The following is a 10,773-nucleotide window of genomic DNA, read 5'->3' as shown; positions in this document are numbered from 1 at the left end:
AGTTTCCTAGCTTCCCAGTTGAAGCCACAGGGGACACAGGATCACTGCCACTCTCTGCCTCCCCAGACCCCCAAGCTGGTGGTCATGGCCCCACCCACCCCCAACTCTTGCACCATGATTTCCGGTCGCTCTGCTGGGGCAGGTCACCCATACTTCAATTCCTGAAGTGCATGACAGTCCCCTGTGGACACCTGGTGCAGACAGTAGCTGAGCCATACAGGGTTTGCAATACCTAGGTGAGTGGCCGGAGCCTGCGGAAACCCCAGGATTGACCTCACAGTGCCTGATCATGGACAGTTCCTGTCCCCACGGAGGCAGGGGAGGAATTAGGATGAATGCCTGACTCTGAACTCACCAGGAAAGATGTCAGCCATAGACACCACGATCCATGGAGACATCCGAACCCACACTCGCAACACCCAAACCTGCGTGCAGAGACACCTGAACCCAATCCTGTAAGATCAGGCAAGGCGGGCAGCCACCAAAGGAGGCAGATTTAAAAAGGCCTCGGAACGAGACTTTATCTGAGACTCACTCCCAAGCGGAACTCCATCAGACCGGCAGAGTGGACAGGAGAAGGGTCTGAGGAGAAACCGCGTGGGAGCTCCATCAGACCGGGATTTTATGGGGCTTAGGCAGGAAGGGAAGGGCTTGGGACAGGAAAAGGTGTTTTCAGAGTCCCTTGTCCCATTGGAGTTGGTCAGGGGAGTTGGCTGAACTCCAGGATTGGCCAGGGGTCCTGCTGATTGACAGGCATTAGTGTGGAGATCCCGCTGATGGACAGGCGTTTCTGTCAGTGCCTAATACATGTTTCTTTCCCTCGGGGGCTACTTTGTCCTAAGTTACCACACCAACCTGACAAGTCCCACCCAGAGCAAAGTCAGGAGCAAGTGTCCACGCACACCCAGAGCATGTTGGCACGTGGGATCATCTTCTCCCAGCCTCTGGGCAGATGTGAATTTTCAAAAAGCTTTTGAGCATCATGTAGAGTGAGCTCAGCCAGAACCTTGCTGGGGACACACGTTTGCTGCCTGCCCAGCCGTCTCCTCCCCTCCCAGCTTTGCCAAGAGACAGAGGACAGGTGCCAGGAGGTGTGGCCAGCCCATGCCCTCTAGTGGACGTGCTCACCTCAGCACCTCAGCCCACGGCTCTTTCCTCGTGGACTGTGGATGTGCACACGTTTGCACCTCCAGGTGTGCACACACTCACTCCACCCCCTTCCAGGTCTTTATTCATGTGTCCTCTCACAACGAAGCCTCCTGTGACTCACCTACTGAGGTTCTCACACATGTGCACAGCACCCTGGAGCTCTGACCCTGCTCTGGTTCTTCCCCACGGTCCATTTTCCTTCTGAATCATGTTGATTAATTTTGTCAACAGTTTACCTCCTCCAAAACGGGCCTCTGGGGACTGGGCAGGTTTAGAGCAGATGGCCCCAAGGTACCTTGCATGTGGTGCTGGAGGAACAATGACTGCAGGGGAGGGGGTGGGGGTGGGGGTGGGGGGTGGGCTGCAGCCTTGTTTCTAGTTGGAAACGCCAGGGCAGCCTGTGGTCCCCAGTCAGTCCCATAGCTGCCCCCCACCAGCTCTTCTGCCCCCGACAGGTATGTGGAGGTGGGCGTGGCTTCATCCTCTCCCGCTCAGGCTCACCTGGTGTCTAAGCGTCTCCGTTTTGCTGTGGATTCTGGGAGTCCTGGCACTTGGCACCTCTGCTCCTCCCTGGCCCTGTGTGTGTGCTGTGCATCCTGAGCCGCTGTGTTCAGCACCGGGGTGGACCAGCTTCCTGATTTTGTCTTCAGTGGGGTCTGGCCTAATGGTGTGACACAGCAACTCTTCTCCAAGGTCTCCAGGTTCTCAGATAAGACAACGTGGATGCTGATATCCATGCTGCTCAGGGACAGTGAGCTCTGACCGGTGCTCAGCCATTCAATTCCCAACCCCCCACTCCAGCCCTGCAGCCACAGGAGGTTTGTGTTCTATGGCTTTGCCTCCCACAGCACCACATGATGGGAATTTTGAGTCCAGCTTCTTTTACTCAGCAACATGAGTTTGGGACAATAAGGAGTGGCAGGGTTTCCTATTCACTGCTGAGTAGTACTCCACAGGATGGGCCCACGGCGGCTCATCTATTCCCAGAACCTGTGGGTTCTTTGTAGGATTTAGTAACAACAAATAAAGTCACCAAAGCATATAAGCTCACAGGAAGACTCTCCACACAAACACAGGCTTGCCTTTGACACGCAAACACCTAGAAGTGGTGGCTGGCCAGGTGCGAATGCCTATGTGACATGAAGAAACTGCACCCTCACCCTAAAGAATGAGAGTCCAGGCTGCTTCCTATCACCCCGGCACCTGACAGGTGGTTAAGTTCTCCAGACAGACAGAATGTGTGTGTGTGTGTGTGTGTGTGTGTGTACACACGTGTGCAGAAATTGGGGGAGAGAATTTAAGGAACTGATCCACTAAGTGTGGAGACTCAGCAAAACTGATGGGTCTGCCAGTGGGAAGAACTGCAACTGCTCTGCCAGCAGAGTCTCTTTTTTTTCCTTGGGGACCTCACTACCCCCACCCCCATCCCCGGGTCTGGCCTTCAACTGCTTGGGTGAGGCCCACCCACTGTATAGCTGTCTGCTTTGCTCAAAGTCCACTCCTTCAAATGTTGGTCTTGTCAGAGGACTCTCTCACAGACACACTCAGAGTAGTGTTTGATCAGATATCTGGTCCCTGGTCGGCCAGATGGACACATAAAACTGCCTGGTGTGTGGGGTGTGTGTGTGTGTGTGTGTGTGTGTGTGTGTGTGTGTGTTTGGCCATTCTAATAAACGTGTGCAGTATCTTGTTATTTTAGTTTACGTTTCCCTCCTGCCTAATGGTGTTGGATGTATTTTCCAAGTGCTTATTTGCCATCTGTATTTTTCTTGGGTGAAGGGCCATCTTCAAGTTTGGGTGGTTTGCTTTGCAAATAACCTCCTGGCCTGTGTTCACCTTTTAATTCCTCAGGGACAAGGAGCTCTGACCGGTTTGACATGCAGTCCAGCCATTTTTTCTTGTATGTATCATATTTTTTGCTGCCAAATCAAAGATACGTTTGCCTAGCCAATGATCATTCTAGAAGCTTTATAGTTTGAAGGTTCACACTCAGGTCTGACTCCTTTTGAGTTTGGTTTTGTCTGGGGGTGGGGTGGATGAAGGGACTCCTTCTCTGAGCTTGCTACATAGGTGGTGCCTTTCATTGGTTCTAGAAATTTCTAGCCATCAAGCTTTCCTCACCCTGTTCTCTGCTGCTCCCCTCCTGCTGGACCTGTCCCTCTCCCAACCTGTCCCCAGCACACTCCCTGTGTCCCCCCCCCCTTTCAGTCTTGCCTTTAGGTCTGGGGAGTCCTAGTGACCGATCCTCACATTCACTCACTCAAGGAGCCCGAGGCCATTTCCTCTGTCACAGTTTTACTTGGGGACATTTGTTCTTTTCCTCTCTGCGGGAGCAGGTAGCTTCTCTGCTGTGCACCACTCACGGTGACTTTCAGTTACCTGTGGGTGACTCCATGCTTATCTCCTGCATGCATCCGGCTCTGCTGGAACTCTCTTAACAACGCGTTTGTTTTATTCCCTTAAGTGTCTTGTGAATTTGGGGCTGCAAACAGGCTTTTTGTGCCGGGGTACCAACATGGAACTGAGGCTCCATCCGGCCACTAACCGCCCCCACTGCACAGTCCTCGCCACCAGGGGGCGTTAGTGTCAGACTCCACCCTGGGCTGCTCTCTGGGCGCTCTGTGCAGAGAGAAGCCACCTTGCCAGGTCTTCCTCGGACAGCGTCCCGTCACCCACTACTTCCTCCTCTCCATGGCCTTGCAGGTAGCAGAGGGCTGCGACTTTTACTGGACACTTGATGACATCACTAGCCACTCGTGGGGCTGGCTGTTCCCTGCTCCTCCAACTCGGAGCAGACTCTGGTCCGGGGTTTCTTAGGTGGGGTCCTGGGGGGTGGGAGTGAGCCTCCTTCTCCCCCTCCCTCCTGGGCAGCTGCCTCCACTGTTTGACTCAGCACCAACTCCTCCCTCCAGGCAGGGGCTCTTCCAGCCCCTCCCCAGGCAGCTGCCCCATCCCTGCCCCTTTGCCCTTTCCTCTGGATTCAGGGGACAGAGGGGATGGGACAATTCTGTTCCCCCAGCCTGACCAGCCTCCTTCCACCCCCCGAACCCATATCCCTTGAGCATCCCTGGGGTGGGGAGTCGGGGAGGGGGCATGGCTGTGTGTGAGCTCCCTGGTGCCCCCCCCCACACACACACACACACACTACTGGGCATACTTGACCTTATCCACTCTGAGCAATCCACTGACAGGCTGAGTCCAACTGCTTCTTCCTGCCCTTGGGGTGGCCCACTGCAAGGAAGCAGGTGCTGGGCCTCTCTGAGACATGCCTACCTTCCCCATATATGGCTCCTTGCCCAGCAGCCACTGCCTTGGTGGGCTCAGGAGAATCTGTGCTTCTGCAGCCCACCCTGGGTGTCCCAGCAGTTGAAGGACGGTGACAGCCTTCAGCAGAGATCAGAGGTCCTCAATAGCCTCTGATATTCCACACACAGCTGCACAGCATCACCATCTCTTCAAGGACAGCTGCACAGCACCACCCATGCCACCTGCCCTCCTCACCATATGACCTTACACTCCTCCCTTTGGGTCAGTCTGCATTCTCCCCTTCCCCCTGTGTGAGCCCGTGCTGGAGAGGAGGCACTGTGGGGTGAAGCCAGGTCATGTCAGCTTCTACCTGGGTTCCTGCATGTTGAACAAGTGGAATTGTAAAGTGTGAAACCCTTTGAGGTTGATCTGTGGAGATACACCTAGTGGATGAGCAAATGGATATTTCCTTCTTTTTTATTGCTGAGTCTTATCCCATGGTATGGATGTGCCACTGTTCACCTAACCATTCATCTGTTTAAGAACATCTGCCTCGGGCTGGGGTTGTGGCTCAGTGGTAGAGTGCTTGCCTAACATGTGTGAGGCCCTGGGCTCAATTCTCAGCACTGCATATAAATAAATAAAGATCCAGCAACAGCTAAAATATATATATATATATATATATATATTTTTTTTTTTAAAAAAGAACATCAAATTGTAATGCATTTCACTGTCATTTATTTTTTAAAAATCAATTTAAAAAATAAAAAAAAAAGAATATCTGCTTTATTTCTTGTTTGGGGATAATGCAAGTAAAACTTCTCTGAGCATTGGTGTGCAGGTTTCTGTGTGACCTTGACCTGGGAGCCCTCTGGGTTGAGGATCCAGGAGTACAACCAGCAGGTCCTATAGTTGCATATTTAGGACTTTTTTGGGTAGGAGCTATTGTTTGCTTCCTCGATTTTGCAGTGGTAAGGATTGAATCCAGGGGCTCTTGACCACTGAGCTACACCTCTAGCCCTTTTTATTTTTTTTTATTTTGAGACAGGATCTTGCTAAACTGCATAAAATGGCTCTGAACTTGTGATCCTCTTACTTCAGCATCCCAAGTCCTGGATTACAAGTGTGCATGGGCACGCCTGGCTGCATGTTTAGTTTTTAAAGAAACTTACCAAACTGTTTTTGAGCAGGGCTGTTCAATTTTATATTCCCAAATTCTGACATCTAAATTTTGACATCTAATGGAGAGGACAATACCATTAATTGTTGACTGTGACTTAGAACTGAGCAGAAGCCAGATAGCTGCTTACCCCAGTGACAACTGCATGTCCACCCCAGTGGTTAGGAGCCCTGGTGTACCTGGGCTTCTACAAGCAGGACCTCCAGCTGCTGGGAGCCAGGGTGACAGAGGCACTGGCTGCTCCTGGAGTGGTTAGCTGGAAGGAGCATGGGTGTTTCAGAGCTCAAGGTGCTGCTCTGAAGGAGGCTCTCAGTCAGACTTCTGCAGATTATTGGGAAGCCTGCCCACTATGAAGACCCCTAATGTCCTACTTCTTTCCTCCTGGGTTTGTATCTTCTGCAATCACCTATGCACTCTGGAATCAGAGCTTTGGAGCTAGAAGCACCAGCTCAAGGGAGGTTCTTCAAACGAAAGGCCCACCTCCCCAGACTGTGGGCCCCAAGTAAGGAGGGCCCCTGGAGAAGGCCACTTCTGGCAGGGGTGGACAGTGATGCAAGGGCATCCTGCTCTGGAAGAGACACTGGACCCTTTATCTCCACCCATGCTCTCCCTAATGCAGTGCCCAAGCCAGGGATACTCAATGAGCCCCACACATCAGCCCTGGACCCCCACTATGGGCAGCCAAGGGGGCATCTGCCCAGCTTTCTGTGGTCGTGCTCCTGGTTGTGGGCTCTGCTGAGAGTTCATGACCACTGGAACGACCTCCAAGTCTTAGGGAGCACCCACTGCACAAGCTACCCAGCAGCGCAGCCTGAGAGTCCCCAACTCCAGCTCCGGGGCACTATCCCGGTTGAGCCTCCAAACCGTGGCGGTTGGGGAGTGAAGGCGGGTGGGCGCCCAGTGCATCGGACCACCCAACACGCCCTCTCTCTCCCTCCTCCCTCGGCGGGTCAGAGGGTCTCCTAGACAGCCCGGCTCCGCTTCCCGCTCTGCCTGTGACTGGGGCCTCCCCCGCACCGGGATTGGACGCCAGAGAACCGGGTGGGGGCGTGCGCGGGGGTCCCCAGAAGCCCAGACTCCCAGTCGCTTCCGTGCAGACGCTGCTGGCCCGTGCCCGGCCCGGGAGGACCCAGTGCAGAGCTGGGGGGCCGGTGGGCGGCGCGGAGGAGGCGGCAGCAGCGGCGGCGGCGGCGGCGGCCCCGGGCGTGGAGAGCGCCACGATGTTTGACAGCTCGCAGTACCCCTACAATTGCTTCAACTACGACGCCGACGACTACCCCGCCGGCAGCTCAGACGAGGAAAAGCGGCTCACGCGGCCCGCGTACAGGTGCCTGAGGAGGCCGGTGGCGGGGCTCTGGGGACAGCCAGGGGCTCCGAAGCCGGAGACTGACCGGGATGGAGGGAGAGAGGGGCTTTCTTCCCTGGGGCGGGCTCTGGGAGAGAACGCACCACGAGCACTTTGGGGGGTAGCCGAGAAAGCAGCTTGGATCTCCCACCTGGCGGGACTCCGAGTGCAGGAGAGGTCCCAGGGTCTGGGTGGAAGCCAGAGCTGTGTGCACGGGGTCTCTAGCCAGGACAGTGCTTCCCTTTCCCCCTCCAACCCCGCGCTGGCTGCCTGGGGAGGCGGAGCAGTCGGCCTCGCCCACCGGGCGGGAAGGCTGCCCTGCCCGGTGCCCGCTTGCCTGACGCCCTGTCCGCAGCTACATCGCGCTGATCGCCATGGCCATCCAGCAGAGCCCCGCGGGCAGGGTGACCCTGTCGGGCATCTATGACTTCATCATGCGCAAGTTCCCTTACTACCGCGCCAACCAGCGTGCCTGGCAGAACTCCATCCGCCACAACCTGTCGCTCAACAGCTGCTTCGTCAAGGTGAGCCCTACCCCATCCCCGTCGCGAAAGACCCCCGAGTGACCCCTGTGTGCCCAGCCATGGCGACACTCAGGCCTGTCATCCCTTGGTGACTGGAGCTGTTGGGAAGCTCCTGCTCAGAGGTAGGGGGCCCCAGCCTGCGGGCAAGCAAGGCTACCCCGAAGGGCCAGCGGCGCCTTGCAGGTCCGTCGAGCGCACTGACCCTGGCTCTGCGCAGGTGCCGAGGACCGAGGGCCATGAGAAGGGAAAGGGCAACTACTGGACGTTTGCAGGCGGCTGCGAGTCGCTGCTGGACCTCTTCGAGAACGGCAACTTCCGCCGCCGGCGCCGGCGACGCGGCCCCAAGCGAGAGGGCCCTAGGGCACTACGCACTGAGGCCGCTGAGGGGTCCCTGGGTCCATCTGAACTCGCCGCTCGCGGGTCTCCGGCCCCAGACGGAGCGCCTGCCCTGGGCCACGAGGCCCTGGCCCCAGCCCGCCCTGCCGCCCTGGGAAAAGAGGGCCACAGAGACATCAAGTTCAGCATCGACTACATCCTGTCCTCTCCAGACCCTTTTCCAGGGCTCAGGGCTCCATGTCTCGTGCAGGAGGGGAGCTTCCCCCGTTGGAGCCCCAGCAAATGAACCTCCACTTCCGAGGCAGTGAAAGATGAGACTGAGGTTGCTTCCTGGTGGCCACTACAGAATTAGCCTGGGGTCTGGGGTTAGTTTCTCCCCAGGAAGCAGGTCTCAGCCCCACCTTGAGCCATGAAGCCCCCTGATTGCGTATTGCCACGAACTTTGAACTTTCTCCCGAGTCGGACCCTGAGTTCCTGGGTTGGAGGCAAAGGCGGAAGACCGCCTTAGGAGAGCTGCTTACTGTGAAGTGACTTTATCCATTCCGAGAAAAGTTCCTCAGCAGGAACAACCCTCTTGGGTCCAGTTTGACTTTGGAGTTTGCTTGTGGATTTTTCAGATTTCAGTTCCACGGGAAGAATGCAGGGAACATTCCCTGGAGCCACATAGCAGTTCATTCCTGGTGAGGTGAGAAAGACTCGTGGACAGCGGTGTTCCAGAGCTGGTGTGTGCTCAGCAAGCAGTCAGTGAAGTTGGCTAACACCTCCCTGTAGGTTAAAAAATAATAAGGTAAAAAAGATGAAGACAGACATTTACTGATCCCCGTGAACAATAATGACCCCACATTCCTGATGCCCTGTGTTTGGGCTAATAGGATCAGAAGTACCAGATGTGTCTTGTGTTGTCAGCAATGTTTTGATGATGGTTTAAAATGCCCCTTGCACAAATACAAATATGGGAAAGAAGAAAGGAAGGGTGGGAGGGGCCCAAATTTGGGAGGGCACTGGGCAAAGCCAGTTCTTCTGAGCAGGCGTCCACTCCTGCTCTGGCACCAGCTGGCTTCCCAGAAATGCAGGCCTGGACAGCAAACTGTTGGTAGAGCCCCGAACACGGAGGTGCAGAGCCAAGCATCCGAGCTGGGCACACTCCATTTGAAATGTAAATGATTTAATTACTGTGTAGAGACAAGCAGTTTTAAAAACACAATTATGCACAGTGAAACTATTTGACCAACCTTATCATTTTTCACCAGCCCATTTTCGCAGAGTTAATTGCTTTCTGTGACTTAATTTGAACATTAGTATGGATTACACCTAATCGGATTCGCTAGGTGACAATGATTGGCTAATTTTGTGAACGGCAAAAAAACACACCCAAAGAGGCTGGCTGTCTGGATTGGGAATTATAGTCTTGTATTATCGGGACTCTCTTAAAAATGGGCTCTGAGTAATGAAGGCAGGCAGGCTGCTGAGGCAGACCCGAGCCACGTGTGAGGCCTGCCTGGACCTGGCTGTGTTTCTGTCCAGAGGCCTGACATTTTGTTAATTCCAAGTACTCCTTTGCACACCTCCCTGTAAATAGAGACTGTGTGCGCCTTTGTTTGGGGAAGAGGGGAAAGTGTTCCTGACAGATGTTGTGAACGGCCCGGGCTCCTACTCTACATTGAAAACTAGTGAGATGCCGGCTCCTTTGGTCACCAGGCCCTGCCAATGGCAGCCTGAGCCCAGGAGCCACCCTCAGCCCAGCAGGAAGAGAGGGAGCCAGCCTCAAATGCCCTTTCCTGAAAGCAGAAACAAGACCTGAGAATGAGGCCTCTCCTCTGCAAATGCTACTGCTATTCCCAGACCTCTGCTGGCTTACACATGAGGCTCCCCAGCCTGCCAGGATGACCTTAGCCAGGACACGCCACCTCCGGGCATCTCCCAGGCCCTGGGAGCTGGGTGGGAACTGCAGCACAGGCATGAAGCCCCCTGCTGGCCCCTTCCTCTGCACTGTCTGGTCTGGGTTGTCAGAAGGGCCACGTGCGCATGTGTGTTGCTGGTATGTGTCCTGTGTCTGTCTGCATTCCTGTTATTTATATCCCTTTGTTGGATGTGCTAAAAGAATTGATTTAAATTATACTAGATATAATTTAGATGGTGATAAGGCACAGATGGTACTATACATAGTGTATGGCATAGAGAGTATCTGAAGATATATTTTTCTGTAACCTACTGAGCAAATAAAATTTGCATTTTATCTTTTGGGATCTTGTATTATTCCTGCATTTCATTCTAGTTAGTAAAGCCTGATTTAAAAAGGCAAAGCCCTTTGCCCTAAGAAGGACAGGTTGTCTTTGGAGGCCTCAGCCTCTGAGTGAGAGTTCTTAGTGGCCCTCTGAGTGAGAGTTCTTAGTGGCCCATCTTCTCTGCACACATGGACAAATGCCAACTTGGTAGCCAAATGAGGCAAATGGGCCACACCAGTCAAAATCTGTGTACTCTGAAGTGTAGCATTTGTTTTGCAAAGAATATCAATCATGTTTTTAAAAGCGAAGGGACATTTTCAATTTGCCAGTGTGTGATATCCTACGACTTCAGAAGTGTTCCCAGCCTCTAGAGTGAATGGCATTTAATACCGACAACATAACAGGGGTGAGGGCTGGCTGTGACCTATTCAAATGTCGCTGCCACCACGCAGCCTGGCCCAATGCAATTATAATTAAATACTTTATGCCTCTCTTGCAAATCCGCAGATTGATCATCGATATGTACATTACCACCACATTACCCCCGAGCAGATGTCTGCCACACGCGTGTTATGGATCACCAGGTTTCCATTAACAAAGTTGGGAGGTGCTGCTGAGCAGGAGCTCAGGGGAAGACATGTGCAAATTACCTAGTCCCGACCAAAGTTCCTGGCTGGGTAGTGCTGGAGCCTTAGTTCCCTCACCCAAGCCACCAGGAGATTGATTCTAGGTGTCCCTTCTCATAGCAACTGAGATCAAGGGCCTCCA

General features: G+C 54.0%; 1 protein-coding gene across 1 annotated transcript; it reads left to right on the top strand.

The window, feature by feature from the left end:
• Positions 1-6,795: 6,795 nt before the first annotated feature.
• Foxl3 (forkhead box L3) lies at positions 6,796-8,066 on the top strand. Its single transcript, XM_077802277.1, has 3 exons — positions 6,796-6,902; positions 7,276-7,444; positions 7,662-8,066. The coding sequence occupies exons 1-3, from the start codon at positions 6,796-6,798 to the stop codon at positions 8,064-8,066; spliced, it is 681 nt and encodes a 226-aa protein (XP_077658403.1).
• Positions 8,067-10,773: the final 2,707 nt, after the last annotated feature.

The sequence above is a fragment of the Urocitellus parryii genome, chromosome 9, assembly GCF_045843805.1.
Source record: "Urocitellus parryii isolate mUroPar1 chromosome 9, mUroPar1.hap1, whole genome shotgun sequence".
NCBI classification, from domain to species: domain Eukaryota; kingdom Metazoa; phylum Chordata; class Mammalia; order Rodentia; family Sciuridae; genus Urocitellus; species Urocitellus parryii.
This window is presented reverse-complemented; position numbering and strand designations above follow the sequence as displayed.

Excerpts from the sequence above, each read along its gene's own strand:
- Foxl3 (XM_077802277.1), top strand. The coding sequence starts at position 6,796 with ATGTTTGACAGCTCGCAGTACCCCTACAATTGCTTCAACTACGACGCC. Across the intron at positions 6,903-7,275 it reads CTCACGCGGCCCGCGTACAG|CTACATCGCGCTGATCGCCA; the intron begins GTGCCTGAGGAG and ends CCCTGTCCGCAG. Across the intron at positions 7,445-7,661 it reads TCAACAGCTGCTTCGTCAAG|GTGCCGAGGACCGAGGGCCA; the intron begins GTGAGCCCTACC and ends GGCTCTGCGCAG.